This window comes from Zeugodacus cucurbitae, chromosome 6, assembly GCF_028554725.1.
Source record: "Zeugodacus cucurbitae isolate PBARC_wt_2022May chromosome 6, idZeuCucr1.2, whole genome shotgun sequence".
Taxonomy (NCBI): Eukaryota; Metazoa; Arthropoda; class Insecta; order Diptera; family Tephritidae; genus Zeugodacus; species Zeugodacus cucurbitae.
The window spans coordinates 23,010,984-23,028,163 of record NC_071671.1 but is presented as its reverse complement, the minus strand read 5'-3'; the positions used below and the strand labels follow the sequence as shown (position 1 = coordinate 23,028,163).

Below are 17,180 nucleotides of genomic sequence, written 5' to 3'. Positions count from 1 at the left end.
ACTATGTATGTATTGTAGTAGAGTTCGTTCTATTCAGCTTATTGCCTGCCTGCTGCTCATTACCGTTACACTACGGAAATGTTTACATACAAACAACTAACTGAATATATTCATTCATACCTATCACTCTTGACCCACATCGCTGGCTTAATTCGCTGGCAGAGTGTTGGCGTTGATGAGTAAAGTCGTCTCCCTTTGGCATCTTATGCGAATTATCTCAGCTGAAACTAATTGGCTAAGCGTTTGCATTCAGTAATCAAGCTCACACAACTGTGGTTATCACCAACCTCGGTAAGCAGTAACAACAACAATAGCAACTACTAACTAACTAACCCACAATACGCCAATTTAGCAGCAGGCGACTAACGAACGGACGCGCCATTGTCGTCGCACCAACTGCCACGCAAACTATGCGGACTGTAACAATTTCCGTCCGTCCCCACTGTGTGTGGCATGTGGGTATTAGCATATATTTCGGTGTCTGTACATAATTCAGCGCTTTGGTGTACGTCAGCAACGGACGTTAGACATTAACTAATAAGATTTCCATAAAACTAATTAGGAACTTGAACTTCTCAACCAATTCAGTGAAATGCTCATACGCACTCCGTGGCTCACATAAGACTGCCGAGACATGAACTCACACTCATGTCCTGGCCTCTCGTTCACACTACATCCGTACACTCCCTCCACTCGCGCACTCTCACTCCATTATCTCCCTCTAAGACATTCTTATAAATACTTTATTTTCTTTCGCATCATAAATCTCTACTTTACTTCCTCGCTACCTTTTCCCTTTCCACCCGCTCTATCCCCCCTATATGTAACTTACTCAAATCGAAATCAAAGTTAGCCGACGTCTTGTGAAAGTTTAGTTATCTCTGATAAATGTCACTAACTCAATTACTGTACCAAGAAATTTATGTGTCAGTTAAATGCTGGCTTTTAACACTTAAGGAAATTATGCTGAAGGTTAAATATTGTCCACATTGCGACGCATCTCCCCACATCAAATGATATTAATTTTGATTTGTTTTTTATTTTGGTGGTCGATAATTAGCGAAGGGATCAATTATTAATGTGAAACTCTCTCCTCCAGTGTATTGATCTCCCCAGACACTCTGAATATTCTCCTTCGTTTTTATGTAAGCATTGACAGTTATTTATAGTGTATCTGTTTCCACACAAGAAAAGTATAAGCTCAGCTCTTTGCTGTAAGTCTCGAATTTAGGTAGTGAAATCCTTTCAGGAATAACCTACTATCTTTTTAAAAATTCTGAATTACAGATCTTTAATTTATATCACCAAAACCATATTTTGATCTCCAGCGAAAGAGATCAATTCAAAATCTCAATCATTCAATCAAAACTACTCTCCTCACCATCATTGTAGGCGACGAAGATCTTCAGTAAGTCATCACATGTGTGCTTCTTAATATACCATAGACACAATAAAAGTCATAGATAACTTTTGTATCGATAATAACATTTTTTTAACCCCTTCATTGTTCATATCTTCATAATCTTTTATAATTAATATTGTTCCATTAAGCTTAAAAAGGTTCAATAAATGGATTCAATTGCCAATGTATACTGGATTTGGGCACTGCACCTATTTCTAGTAATTTCTATGAGTTAATCAACTTAAAATCCATTAAAAAAAAAAAATTAAAAAATTTATAGTAACCTAGTTCTCGACTTACAAAACTTCGTAGTGCTTAGTTTCATATTTAAATACTGCTTCCTTCACCAGTTTTGGACAGCGTCTTTTGTTTTGGACCACCGACATCAATTTTTCAATGCTTCCACGAATTCGTAAATGAATGTCTAGGTTAAAATTTGATATTATAATAATATTTTGTCTATCCGTTGCTTTTTCCGTTATTACTTTTTATGTCCTTCAAAGAAAAAAAATACAGTTTGCTATGTGTTCAAATATCATTGAACATGCATTCTTTTATGCCTTAGCAAATCCGAGGAGCTACATATAAAACATAAATTTGTATACAAAAATAAACACATAAACATATATGCATTAATATGCAACAAGCATACATTATATGTTGCACACATGCATGCAACACACATACATTTATATGAGGCACGCATGCATCTATATGCAACACGCATGCACTCAACTATTAATAAACAAACATATTTATATGTATGCACAAGATAACCTATTGGTTATAAAAATACATTTGGACAATTGCTTGTGTGCATTTGAAATAACCCCTTATCGTGCAACATATAAAATATACATATAGGCATACACACATACACATATAATTAGTTTCTTAAGATATATTCAAAAATTGTATTTAAGCAGTGACAAAATAAAAATAAAACTAGAATGAAATAATTTCTCAATAAGGCTAGACTATCACTTATTTTCCCCCACCAGCGGTAAGAAATATTTGACACAGCTAGTCTTAACACTATGCTCTGAGAAAAACTATAATAAATGTACTCACTTCAACTAATTAACATTACACAGTTTTTTTCGTCTTGCACAAATTCATGGCACAGTTTTGATGGCAATGTAATAGTTTCCATAAACATTTCCAAAAAAATATTAGGAATTTTCGTTACCTTTGCGCTTATTTATTTTGCCAAAAAGCTCTCAGTAAGAAGCGTTTTTTGTTAGCGAACTTTCTTCGCAGTTATAACAGAAGTCCACGGAAGCTTTTCTCGTTGTCTTAGATGCTTTGATATTATAAAATTTTATGGTATAAACTACGGACACCATAAAATTATAGCAAATCATTTAAGGCATTATTCAGACGTGTATAGTTTCATAAAATTTTTTATACTGCATTTACTCGACCATCTGAGCTCGCGTGCCCGCTTTTTTGCTAATAAACTTTCTCTGTACCAGTCGATGATAGTAGCAAACACCTTGGCAAAAATGTAGTTTTCTCATAAATAATGCAACTATCGACATCACGAATAAATTAATAATCATTGTTGACATGAAAAAATGTTGTGAAAGTGCAGTGTGGTTGCAAAGTTCGTATTCAAGAGGGAGCCAAATCGTTGGTTGACTCAAAAATTATTTCTTTACAAAGATCCCTTTTTCCTATAAGTTTGAATACTACCTTTTTCGTTTTCTTCTATTTCATAAAATACAATTCTGAAGGTCTACTATATAGTAGACTAGCGATTAAACTTTTTAGCTCAAGTTGAATTTCTTTTCGAGTTGCTGGAAGTCAAATTCCTGAGGAGCCGAGTCATATGAGGTAAAGTAGATACCACTTTCTTCACTGTTTTTTAGAACTAAGCTTCAATAGGAATTAAGCCTGACTAAATTTCGGGACATTTATTAGTTAATATAAGACACCTTCACTTTAAAGGTGAATTGAAGATATTTACCTCTACTTTCTACAGCACAGTGTTAGCTTAACCCCTTTTCCTACGCCCCTACAAATGCAAACAGTCGATACGATCAGCAAATAAATTGTCTATCAACGATTACAACAACAAGTATGCAATAATATTTGCAAAGCAACTTAGAAAGCTTTAATTCACACCTCAGTATAATACAAAAGATGTTACGCGCACGTTTATTTCGCTTTGTACTGAATACTTCTTATTACAACTCGCTAATTGTGGGCCTACTACCAGCTCCACTGGAGCGAAGAAGTCTTGGGTTTCGCGACACACGCTTTTATCTCGCGTACAGCGCTCTCGCCCATGCTTTTTGTGTAATCGTCTCGACTTATGCCGGTTACTACTACTTCAGCTTTGGCTTCATGACTAGCGATCCCATTTTGCAGTGGACCTACAGCGCAACACATCTGACGAAGAATCTCTTCATGGTGGTACTCGTCAAGGAGTTATGGTGCAAAAGAACGCGCATAAAGTCAGCATATACGGATTATTGTGAACTTGAAGAGCGGCTGCAAGCTTTTGCGGCAGCGGCAAGTGGACCAAATGTCGTAGAAAGTAGTGAGCCACTCAAGACGACAACCCTCGATCGCCGCTTAGAAAATCTTATAATTTTCAAATTCTTTCTCTCTTACGTTCTCATTGTGATGAATGCGTATAACTTTTTGTCTCAACACCCCGGCACTGATGCCAGTTACATTCCGATCACATATATTTCATTTGCACTGAACACCTATATGCTAACCGTATCGGGAAATTTCTTCAATATATTCAGCCAACTCTACCGACAGTTCTCGCAAATAAATGCACATTTGGAAGCGCTCTTCAAACAACTACAATGTCAAATGTCACGCGTACCCAGTGGTGAAGTTGTCGCTGGTCGCATCAACACTCTGGCCAGGCTACAACTCGCTGGCTATCGTCTGACGCAACGCATATTCACAATCGGCGAGTTCACATTGGCTGCCTTATTGCTGCGTCTATTTACCGCTAATATGCGTACGGTATATGGCACCAGCATGCTCCTCAGCCAGAATCAGACAGGGAACTTGTGGTCGCAGGCCAATGAACTCTTCTTTACCGCCGTCTTCTTTGGTGATACGGCAATGGTGATGGGTATGCTGGATGCGGTGTTGGCAAAATGCAATCATACCGGACAGTTGCTGAGGGATTATGCCGAGCTGGTTGAGATCTGTGATAGTCCTAACTTGAAACGAGCGGTAAATGAATGAATTTTATTTTCTGTGTGGAGTTATACAGTTAAACTCGCTAGCCACAGCTTGATGACCATCTCGTACTGGTTTCCTATCTACAATGAAGTGTAGTTATTGTAGTAGTCATGTAGAAGATATCTGTGACTGTCGCCACATGTTCTTTTTATACTCTCGCAACAAAAGTTGCTGAAGAGAGTATTATAGTTTTGTCTACATAACGGTTGTTTGTAAGTCCTAAAACTAAACGAGTTAGATATAGGGTTATATATACCAAAGTGATCAAGGTGACGAGTAAAGTTCAAATCGGGATGTCTGTCCGTCCGTGCATGCTGTAACTTGAGTAAAAATTGAGATATCTTAATGAAAGTTGGAACACGTATTCCTTGTCACCATAAGAAGGTTAAGTTCGAAAATGGGCGGAATCGGACCACTGCCACGCCCACATAATGGCGATAACCAAAAACACATAAAGAGCTATAACTAAGCCATAAATAAAGTTATGAAAATAAAATTTGGAACATAGGATCGCATTAGAGAGGGACACATTTGAATGTAATTTTTTTGGAAAAGTGTATATTTCTAACAAAATTCTCAGGATGAATTCTACAGTTATTGAGTACACTAGATAGATAGAGACAACGTTAACCCTTTTAACTACTCTTCCGAGAAAGATTGGGATCCAAGCAATTAGATTTTGACAAAGCTCCACTTTCTGAGAAAAAAGTTATACTTTTGAAATTCTGGAGATTTGGATGTAGATAACCCAAAAATATAATTTTAGAAATATTGATGTCCTTTCTTAGGAACATATAAAGGAAGAACCTTTCATCTCTAAAGTGCTCCACTAGTTTCCTACTATCTCTCCCTACAAACTCAACATTCATTTGGCAGTAGACAGTAGATTACATCATTGTAGGAAAACTCCGTTTTTTCCTTATACCACCTTACGTCTAGCTTAAATTAATTTTTATTATCAAATTGCTTGTCTTGAACACTCTTTCAATTTTTTTCTTCTAGTTGGACACATTTTCCTCTCAGCTGAGCTGTCACAAACTTCGCTTTATGTTATGTGGTCTCTTCGAATTCAACAAAGAAGCTTCGCTGCAATTCTTTTTACTTGTATTGGTAAAAACTACAGTGCTCGTGCAATTTGACATGCAAAATAAGTTAAGAGTTAAGGGGTAAAATAAGATTTAAAAAATGTAGATATAAGAACGTCTTTTCTTAAGAGTCGGTAAATAAGTTAGCAAAGCTTCTTCAAATAAATGTGTCGGACAACCTTAAAATCGAACTTTTTGTCCGCCGAAGAGAGGTGTGCGTCTAATAGAAGATGTCGTTAGAAGATGTTTCTCTGTATTCGCCGTTTCTTCTTCAAACATCGCTTTCAATAAAATCCAGTATAATATTTTTTTTATTTTTATATTTTGCAATGCAATATTTATTGTTGTATTTAAAATGTGTAAAAAAATTAAATACAGGTCTTGAAAATCATTATTTTTTTATACACATATGTATGTACGTATGAAGGTGAATTGGTAGAGAACCGCTAAGATATGATGCAAATATGCATGGCCTGAAATAAATTAATTGTTAAAATATAAAAATATTGTTTATAACATTTAAAAGTTTATGCTGAAAGCGTGGAATATCATATATTTTTCAAAGTAAAAAACAATTAATAATAAACATTTAACACCAACAAAAACAAAAACAAATTGATTAAAATTTCGAAATATATTTTTTAGAAAATAAATTTAAAATTTTAAAATGTACATTTTTTTCTTTTAATTTAAGTAGAAAATTAGTTGAAGTACATTTTTTTAAATGAAAAATAAAATATTGAAACATTTCAAAATATTTAGAAAATCTAATTTAAATCATTTTTTATTTAACTGAATGGAAAATTTAAATAAAATAAAATAATTTTTTATTAATTTATTAAACATTCAAAAATATTTATTAATTTTTATTTTTTTCACACACTTTATTTATTAGTAATTGCCTTTGCTTCATCACAAAAAAATACTATTTATTAAAATTAAATAAAATAATATGGCATTTTTAAATCTCGCTTATAAACTTTTGCAGTTCCATTTGTGAGTGTGGAAATTGCTAATTTTTTTCAATTTTTTTGGATAAAAAAACTAATTTGAATTTGAAGTATTACTATTTAGTGTTTTAATACTCATGACAATTGAAAATAAATTGCTACAAAAGTTGAATTTCTAAAAAACTGCATTTCAAAATGCGTTAAAAATATTAAAAAAAAAATCATGTCAAATCACTTACGAAATTTTTGCTTTCTCAAAGTGTCTTAAAATTGTTTGCTATATTTTCGGGTTTCACTTTATTTTTTTTTTCGACCTTTTTGCTTTATTCATATAAATCGAACTTGACTTTTAAGACTACAACTTACTTTATAAAACCTTTGCAGCTTGCTATGCGCTAAAAACATGCTCTTAAAACTTCAGTTAAAAACATAAACCGATTTGGGTTTGGGTTTGTCACAATCTGTTCAACAATGTTGAACTTACATACATACATATGTACATTTGTTTGCGTGTATGTATTGTTATTGTTGCAGCTTAAAATTAAATTTGTAATACGAATATGCATGTATGTAGTTGTAGTTTTTTATTTTTGTATTTCGAACATTGCGAATTTTCGCACACACTGAGCACATTTTTGTTTTAAAAACTTAGTGCCTGTGGTTTTTTGAAAAATCATCGTGATTAATGATTGTAACATACATATGTAGGCTTTTATGTATTTCTTATGCGCTGATTTCTAGAAAATTACAAACATCGAGTTTTTGTGTTATATTTATGCGCAGATTTTAGTTTTTTAAATTTATATAATTTTTAAATTTTTTTAATTTTGTTATTTTTTTTTTAATTTGGTTCATTTTATTATCAAATATTTATATATATATAATTTTTTATTAAATTTTAAATTTAATTTTTATTATTTTATTAAATTTATTTTTTAATTTAATTTAAGTTTTTTCTTCGCCAATATTTTTTATTTTCAATTCATCTTTTATGCGCAGTTTTACTATTTGTTTTAAATTTATTTTTTTTTTAATTTGTAAATTTCTTTTTTAACTTTGTTAATTTTATTTCTAATTGTTTTATGTCATATTTAATTTTTTTTTTATTTTATATTTAAGTTTCTTATTTAATTTTTAATTCTTTAATTTTTTTATTGAATTTATTTTTAATTGTTTGTCTTTATCAATTATTTTTATTTTTTAAATTAGATTTTTTCGTTATTATTATTAAATTTGTTTTACTTTTTGCTTCAATTGTTTTGGAAAATTTTTGTTATTTTAATTATTCAACGTTTCATAATTTTGTTTCGACTGTATTTTAGCGTTTAGCGACAACAGTGAATGTCTCATTTTCATTATTTATTTAATATTTTTGTCTTGTTTTTGTTTTTGAATTTCTGTATGTTTTTTTATTTTTTTTTTATGCGCTTTTTTGCATTTTATGTATTTTATTTTATTTTGTTTTTTAATATCTCCCTTTTTCTTTCGATTATCGATTTATTGTATTTTTGTATACATTTTTATTGACATTCTCTTGCTTTTAAGCTTTCACTTATCCTCTCGTACCTTTATTCCAAACACTTGCTATTTTCAGCTACTCACGTTCAGTTTTATGCTTTTTCTTTATTTTTTGGGGTGGGGGACGTTATGTAGGGTTGGTGCTTAACGCACTAAATATACAATAAATATGCAAAAAATTGTGCATTTTACAAATATAATTTGACACTCGTTTAGGTATATGCGTTTATACACACTCTTAAGTAATGCATACTTTTTGTTGTTTTTTATTCAGTTTGCATTATTTTTGTGTTTTTTCGTGATTTTATTTTTTTTTTTTATTTTTTTCGGTTTTTTTTCAAATTTAATTTGTTACAGTAATAATCATAAGTTCATTTTACAAAGTCCATATAGCACAAGGCTGCATAAATCGTTGTGTACTTGCAGCATGTTTCTTTTTTTATTTTTGTTTTTGTTTTTATTACTGTAACGCTACTACATTTCTTGCTTTGCCTGCTCTTTTTAACGCTAAAGTAACTATCGACATAACTACCCAAATTAGTTTTGTATAATAATGCGCATTCAAACAGTGCTTACAACGCTAAGTAAACGCTAAATTATCCGTTATAGAAATCAAATACAATATAATATGAAATGTGTACCTTATATGTGTATATATATAAATAGTTTAATATTATGCTTTAACCAAGTGCATAATATTGATAATAATAATAATGAGTTTCGTCCTACTTTACAATTAATAATGTCTGTTGTTTCATATATGTATACATACTTGACTACATCACACAATAGAAATATGTCGATTACATAGTTTTGTAAATATATATATAGTAAAACTAAACTAAAAAACTAATGTAATGTAAACGTATTTTGTAAGCACTAAAAATCGACATACAAAACTAAAGCAATATTTTTGAACGTATAATTAATTATACATATATGTATGTAAAATCATAAAAAAATATTCATCACATGATGCACAACGCCATTCGTTAACACATTTTAACCGACAAGCGCGCATCACAAACTATTTCACTCGCATGCCGTCTGTGCGCCGGGTTCTAGTAAAAAACACACACATTTAACTGTTTTAACTCACAAAACTACAAGCGTTTACAGTTTTAGTTAATGTTTTTTTTTTCACTTTTGCGCGCTACTACTACAACAACGCGTACGTTAACACTTATGCCACAACATGACTATTCTTATTCAAATCGGTCAAAAGCACCGCATCCAAATCTTCTGCATCCAATAGCTCCACGCATGCCTCACCATTCACCGCATTTGTGGCAAGCAAATTATTAGCACCCACTGACGTCACAATGCCGCTGCCACCATTTGCGTGTGTTTGCGTTAGCTCGCCATTGGCGATGATTATGGCATCGGGTGAATTGCGGCGCCGTTCTCGTTCGCGTACAATGTGTGGCGCTTCGTTGAATTCGTCCAACTCATCCATGCCGGTGTATTTGTTGCCGGCTAGCAGCAAATACTGACCGGAGCGATTGGGCCACAGCAGCCCAGTCATTACACAGTAAGCCAGACAGTCCGCCGAATTGGTAATGCCAAGCAGCAGCTTGTAACGCCACATGGGGCTCACTTGCAGCGCTACAATGGCAACAATGGGCAAATAAATGAACCACACTAGACTAGAGGCGCCCAGATGCAGCAGGAAATCCAGTTTTTTGGTGGAATGCTCGTACTTCATGGTGTTGCGCAGTTCGTAGAGGAACCAAGTCATGAATGATGTGCTACGGGGGGGAGGGGTGAATATTTATTACTTAAAAATAGTTTTAAAAAAGTGAAGATTTGTTTTTGCTTACCGCAATATCAATACAATCCAACCCGGCCAGGTTTGATACTCATCAATGTCCGATATAATGTCCACCTCCGTCTGCAAGTATATATTATTTTTTTTTGTTTTAAAAATTTTCACTGCACAAAAAAAATTTCATTTTTGAACACACACACCTTATCCCAAACATAGAGGAACATTTGAAATGCGCAATAGGGCACCCATATACTCATCAATATAATCCAACCAGTACGATTGATTTGCTGACGTGTCACGGCCCAGCCTTTAGCCAGCAGCAGCAATATCAACATGAATGTGGTCTAGAAATACATAAAATCAATTAATTAATAAAATGCAAATATTGATAAATCACAACATACTCTACTAAATATATCCAATATATCGCCCGCTGTCTGCATATTCGGCATGCCCACGCCATTTAGCGCGAACTTTATCAGGTGCACTGTGATGAAGGCCAAACTGACAAACTCGCTGGCTAAGCTAAGCGTGAATAAACGCGTGACGGGATGTTTTTGCAGACGCACCGCGTAAATTTGCACCGGCAACAGCACCATATAGACCAGCAAGAATATCATATACATTTCCAATAGATTTTGCTGATCGAAGGAGAATTGAAATGTGAGTGGATGCGCCGCGGAGTTGTTAGGATGCGTATTGACCACGTATATATCATAGTTAAGCTCATTATGACTTTTGAGATGATCGTAGGCTTGCCATTTGCATGTGGTGCGATTGCGATAGCAGGCAGTGAGCGCGACATACCAGAATCTATAAAGAGAAATTGTATGAATAAACAAAAGAAATTAAAATTGTGAATCATATTATACTTCGAAGTAATATAACTGAAACGAAGTATGCGTTTTTTTACAGAAATGAAGTTATAAAAGCTACCACGTAAACAATAAAAATAAATGGCTTAATAATTTTTAATTTTTTCCTAGAAAAATGTTAGTACAAAAATAAACAAAATAATCTGCATATTATTCATATTTCAATTTAAAACAATTGCTGATAAGCAAACACACATACATACATATTAATGTATAACTTCACAACCGGAAAATGAAAACAAAAACTTTTTTTTTTTGATAAACCAACAAGCATACACATTACAACTACAACTGCCGGCCAATCACTTTCTTGCACTTATCTAATTGATTCATTAGACTTGCGGACGCAGCAATTTGCAGCACGCTGAACTTTCAGTGGAGTTCAGGCAACATGTCTGCATACAGGAACAATTTTACACTTTCATGGTTACGCTATAAAGTGACAAACGCATACTTTTACTTTCATATAAAATAGAGTTGGTTAAACCAGCTGTGGGTAAACCGCAGAAAATGTGTTGGAAGCAAACAAAAATATGCCAATAAACAAAATAAAATTATATAAATTAAAATAATAGCGCATAATGTAGTACGTGTACAAAACGTTTTGTGAAAATTGCAGCAAACGCTTGAGCACTTGCCATTGTATGAACAGACTTACTTGCTTATCTAATCACAGAAAGGAAATTTATTTGAAAAAAATAGAGAGCTCTCAGTAATTTATTTTATAACGTAAATATAATAATTTTGCGCTGTAATCATATTAATATTAAAGCGTGGCATAGCAAGTACACGTGTTAAGATTGGCACGCAGCAGCGCAAAATGTTGTCTGGCAGGTATTTATGATGTGTACCGTGTAAAGCACAAACAACAAAATTCGCAGTAAAACAAAATAAATGCACAGGCTATAATATGGTAGCTGCTAGACTGTAATTTGCGTTACTTGCCATGCAAGCAGCATTTATAATTAATTTCATAGAACTAATTAAAATATTTAACACTATTGTGCTTTTTAAATTAACTAGCACTATTTTTGTAACTTCCTACTCAAGGAAATCGCAGTTATCTTATCATTATCAACAATTGACACTTTACGCCTATCTCTAACTTACCTCGGCTCTGTCACTTCACTTATAGTGTAGGTGAATTGTTGTTGTGGTATTACATTGCTGGGCGTATCTTCGTCAGCACATAGCTGACCAAGTGGGCATGGTACACGGCGCACATAATCACGTTTACCCTGCTTGTTGCATGCCTCATCATATATCAGCGGTTGCAAATGCGCAAACATGTGTTGGCACGCCAACTCATGATCTACATGACTACGATTGCTATAGAAATCAACAAATGCCACTTTGTCCAGCACTACCAATGAAATGGGTTGCACAAATGTATTTGTTGTTGCTGTTATATTGCCGTATATGTAGCCAAATGAGCCACCGTGCGGTATAGTTGCTTCGGCCTTTTGGAAACCAAATTTGGTGATAACTTTGAAAAAGTCATCAGTGTGAAAAGTGCCTGTCAGGTGTATGGCATTACTATAATCCCATCGCGCTTGAAATGCATACAACCAGAGGAGCGCTTGAAGTAGTAGACGCAGCCAAGAGGGCGGCCGCTGCCGCTTCATAATGCCAATTGTATATTGTTGTTATTTATTACTTTTTTTGTTTAACTTCACGTAATTTTAATGTTGTGTTGGCGCTGCTTTATTTGTCTGTCTGTCCGCTGAGTGCGTTTTTCAACTCCAAATATGCACTTCTATAGAAATTGTTGTTGCGAATTTCGTACTGGGCGGAGTGCTGCAATTTTGTTTTTCCTCTTATAAAAGTTATGCAGCTTTATCCACATATTTATTATACAATTGTATGTAACTATTGGTACACTTTTTCGCTTTTTTCACATATTGCACAGCGCTAAAATTTGTAATAAATCATTGTTGAAATTTAACAAAAAAAATGCACCAGCGCACACACACGCGAATTGATAATAAAACATCACAAAGCAAAAATCTCATTCAGCTGTCAAAAGTGAGTGTTGCAAACGTGCTGCCATATCATTGCAAACAAATAATATTGCACCAAAAATTATAAAAATGCCGGCAACCTTCTTCCGTAGTCTAGTCTGGATTCGATTTTAAAGAAATTGTTCAGGTCCCAGTATGAATTAAATAGTGTTAAATTGAAATTTTCGATAACCAAATAAATTCAATAAAGTTGTAATTTTTTGTATTTGGTGCACCCTGTCTCAGGTTGTGTACTTAGCTAATAGAAAACCCATTACACATGACACTGCAACAGTTGACCGTTAGGAAGAAAAATTTTGTGAAAAGTGAATTTTATTGAATTATGAAAAGTGTTTAATATTACAGTCCTCAGTTGAGCTCTCACCACCTGTAATTGCATGCAATTGTATACGGATTATATTTATAAAGAATCATAATTGGAGCTTATTCTCAATAGAAGTAACACATTTATGCATCCATAATGAAGCTTTTAGGAAAATGTTGGCCGGCTCACACCAAAATTACTGCATTCCCGCATTAGAAAAACGTAACAGATGTATGTAGTTTCTGCTTTTTCACCACATTTTCTACCCTTATTTTTTGGAGTACATGCTTACTTATTCCCAAAGGATTAAACATTGAAATTCTACAATTTAACACTCTTTCAATTGAATCAAAGCATTGGTAGACCTCCATTTAAGCTTCGTAAGGGGCGTTGAGGTAATGGTATTGATGAAACCTTAAAATTAAGAGCAACAAGTAAGAAGAGCTAAGTTCGGGTGTAACAGAACATTTTATAACACTCAATTCGACCCACATATTCGGCATAAAGTCCAATAGAATAACGAAAATCATGATATGAGAGCTGAGGTAATTCCTGAAGCGATTTCACTCATTGTCACCACCAAGGTACATTCTATCCAATATTATATGCTCACTAAATTTTGGTGACATGTCTCACATATTTCCATTGAAAACTTGAAAACCCTAATATTAGGTATTTGGAAGCCAGGGGAAGTTATGACCCGATTTCACTCATTGCATGGAGAGATATTATCAGAAGAAAATATTCCCTCTGAATTTCTGAGGTCCTCATATTCGATATATATGGGCTTAAAAACTTATGGACCGATTTCGACGATTTTTAGAAAAGCGATGGCACTCTTTAGTATTTTTGCAAAGTTCTATTCCGATAAGACTTCCGGTCTTAGACCAAGTATCCTCTGGGTAGCCTCTGGTAGCAGACAGACAGTGATCAAAGATACCTTCTATGAACGCCTAGAACGTACCTATGAGCGCTGCCCCCGCCACGATGTCAAAATCGTGCTTGGCGATTTCAACGCTAGGGTGGGTAAAGAAGGTGTCTTTGGCACAACAGTCGGAAAATTCAGCCTCCATGACGAAACATCACCAAACGGTCTGAGGCTGATCGACTTCGCCGGGGCCCGAAATATGGTCGTCTGTAGTACTAGATTCCAGCATAAGAAAATCCATCAAGCTACGTGGCTGTCCCCGGATCGAATCACTCGCAACCAGATCGATCATGTTGTGATAGATGGACGACAAGTCTCCAGTGTTTTCGATGTACGTACGCTTCGTGGTCCCAACATCGACTCGGACCACTATCTTGTAGCAGCTAAGATACGCACCCGCCTCTGTGTAGAAAAGCGCACACGTCAACAAACACAAGGAAGGTTCGACATCGAGAAGCTGCAATCACAACCGACAGCCGAACGATTTTCTACTCGACTTGCACTCCTGCTCTCTGAGAGCACTCATCAACATCTCGGTATAAGGGAGCTGTGGGACGGCATATCAAACTCCTTACGCACAGCTGCAACCGCAACCATTGGTTTTCGGAAAAGCCAAAAAAACAGCTGGTATGACGAGGATTGTCGTCTCGCAGTGGAGAGAAAACAGACTGCCTACCTCGCAATGTTGAGATCGACCGCAACACGAGCGGGATGGGAAAGATACCGATAGCTGAAGATGGAAGCGAGACGCATTTGCAAACAAAAAAAGAAAGAGGCGGAAGTGCGTGAGAGCAATAAGGCGGCGGGTGCCGATGGATTACCGGCTGAGCTATTCAAATACTGCGGCGAAGAACTGATAAGGTGCTTGCATCAGCTTCTTTGCAGAATATGGTCGGAAGAAAGCATGCCTGACGCTTGGAATCGCAGTGTACTCTGCCCAATACACAAAAAGGGAGACCCCACAATTTGCGCCAATTACCGTGGGATAAGCCTCCTCAACATCGCGTATAAGGTTCTTGTCGAGTGTATTGTGTGAAAGACTAAAGCCCACCGTCAACAAACTGATTGGACCTTATCAGTGTGGCTTTAGACCTGGAAAATCAACAACAGACCAGATATTCACCATGCGCCAAATTTTGGAGAAGACCCGTGAAAATAGGATCGACACACACCATCTCTTTGTCGACTTTAAAGCTGCTTTCGACAGCACGAAAAGGAGCTGCCTTTATGCCGCGATGTCTGAATTTGGTATCCCCGCAAAACTAATACGGCTGTGTTAGCTAACGTTGAGCAACACCAAAAGCTCCGTCAGGATCGGGAAGGACCTCTCCGAGCCGTTCGATACCAGACGAGGTTTCAGACAAGGTGACTCACACTCGTATGATTTCTTTAACCTGATGTTGGAGAAAATAATACGAGCTGCAGAGCTAAATAGAGAAGGTACAATCTTCTATAAGAGTGTACAGCTACTGGCGTACGCCGATGATATCGATATCATTGGAAACAACACCCGCGCCGTTAGTTCTGCTTTCTCCAGACTGGATAAGGAAGCGAAGCGTATGGGTCTGGTGGTGAACGAGGACAAGACGAAATATCTCCTGTCGTCAAACAAACAGTCAGCGCATTCGCGTCTTGGCTCCCACGTCACTGTTGACAGTCATAACTTTGAAGTTGTAGATAATTTCGTCTACCTGGGAACCAGCATTAACAGCAATAACAATGGAAATCCAACGCAGAATCACTCTTGCCGACAGGTGCTACTATGGACTAAGTAGGCAATTGAAAAGTAAAGTCCTCTCTCGACGAACAAAAACCAAACTCTACAAGTCTCTCATCATTCCCGTCCTACTTTACGGTGCAGAAGCGTGGACGATGTCAACATCCGATGAGACGGCACTAGGAGTTTTCGAGAGAAAGGTTTTGCGGAAGATTTATGGTGCCTTAAACATTGGCAACGGCGAATACCGCAGACGATGGAACGTTGAGCTGTATGTGTTATTCGACGACATAGACATAGTCCAGAGAATAAAAAAACAGCGGCTACGCTGTCTAGGACATGTTGTTCGAATGGATGAAGGTGCTCCAGCTCTGAAAGTATTCGATGTAGTACCCGCTGGTGGAAGCAGAGGAAGAGGGAGACCTCCACTCCGATGGAAGGACCAGGTGGAGAGGGACCTGTCTTCGCTTGGAATAACCAATTGGCGCCAAACTGCCAGAAGGAGGAATACGTGGCGCGCTGTTTTGGACTCGGCTATAACCGCGTAAGCGGTGTCTACGCCAGTCAAGAAGAAGAAGATATTTTCACTTGTGCTCACTTTATATATTGTAAAGTAAACGATTCAGATCTACTTTTAAGTTCTAGTATATGGGAAGTAGGTGTGTTTTTGAACTGATTTGGCCTATTTTCATAATATATCATTGGGAAATATTATGAACCGCATTTTATTTGAAATTGTTCAAGTAGTTTCGGAGATATCATAAGTGGGCGGAACCACGTCCTTCTTATGGTGCCAAGGAACATGTGGACCAAGTGTCATCAAGATATCTCAATTTTTACTTAAGTTATAGTTTGCACGGACGAACATATGGACATCCGGATTTCAAACATACTCTTCGCCCTGATCACTTTGGTATATACATATAACTCAATACCTAATTCTTTTAGTTGTAGGTGTTATAAAAAACCGTTATGTGAACAAAACTATTATAATCTCTTACCAACTTTGCTGCGAGAGTATAAAAATAGCTCTAATAGCGTGTTAGGTCACTACAAAAAATTAAATATATTGTCATTTGGAAGATAAATAGTCATGATTCAAAATTCATATGAATCATTCATTCATAATCAAAGAATATAGTTTATTCTATTGTAGTCAGTATGCCTTCTCTCATCAGGGAATTGATTACTTCTTTTATATTTCCTCTATGCAAATTATAACTTACGATCGCATTAATGAGATGTCAGTTTTTGGAACAATCAGATCTTTCTCACGGCGGTCCACACTCGTTAGCATTTTTTTTTTAATATTTGGGGAATATTTATGACGGTGAAATAGCAAAAAACCGGTTCATATAGTTTTTCTCAGATTTTTTAAGCAATACTGATGATTATTTTG

At 35.5% G+C, this 17,180-nt stretch overlaps 2 protein-coding genes across 2 annotated transcripts; one reads left to right on the top strand and one right to left on the bottom strand.

Moving 5' to 3' along the window:
• Positions 1-3,442: 3,442 nt before the first annotated feature.
• LOC105210751 (putative gustatory receptor 58a) lies at positions 3,443-6,281 on the top strand. Its single transcript, XM_011181890.3, has 2 exons — positions 3,443-4,606; positions 5,618-6,281. The coding sequence occupies exons 1-2, from the start codon at positions 3,548-3,550 to the stop codon at positions 5,783-5,785; spliced, it is 1,227 nt and encodes a 408-aa protein (XP_011180192.2). The 5' UTR covers positions 3,443-3,547; the 3' UTR covers positions 5,786-6,281.
• An 850-nt stretch (positions 6,282-7,131) lies between these two features.
• LOC105210752 (integral membrane protein GPR180) lies at positions 7,132-12,812 on the bottom strand. The gene is made up of 5 exons (XM_011181891.3): positions 11,922-12,812; positions 10,341-10,749; positions 10,137-10,280; positions 9,989-10,059; positions 7,132-9,916 (listed from the first exon to the last, which is right to left on the bottom strand). The coding sequence occupies exons 1-5, from the start codon at positions 12,434-12,436 to the stop codon at positions 9,352-9,354; spliced, it is 1,704 nt and encodes a 567-aa protein (XP_011180193.1). The 5' UTR covers positions 12,437-12,812; the 3' UTR covers positions 7,132-9,351.
• Positions 12,813-17,180: the final 4,368 nt, after the last annotated feature.

Excerpts from the sequence above, each read along its gene's own strand:
- LOC105210751 (XM_011181890.3), top strand. The coding sequence starts at position 3,548 with ATGTTACGCGCACGTTTATTTCGCTTTGTACTGAATACTTCTTATTAC. Across the intron at positions 4,607-5,617 it reads GTCCTAACTTGAAACGAGCG|TTGGACACATTTTCCTCTCA; the intron begins GTAAATGAATGA and ends TTTTTCTTCTAG.
- LOC105210752 (XM_011181891.3), bottom strand. The coding sequence starts at position 12,436 with ATGAAGCGGCAGCGGCCGCCCTCTTGGCTGCGTCTACTACTTCAAGCG. Across the intron at positions 10,750-11,921 it reads AGTGAAGTGACAGAGCCGAG|ATTCTGGTATGTCGCGCTCA; the intron begins GTAAGTTAGAGA and ends TTCTCTTTATAG. Across the intron at positions 10,060-10,136 it reads TCCTCTATGTTTGGGATAAG|ACGGAGGTGGACATTATATC; the intron begins GTGTGTGTGTTC and ends ATATACTTGCAG.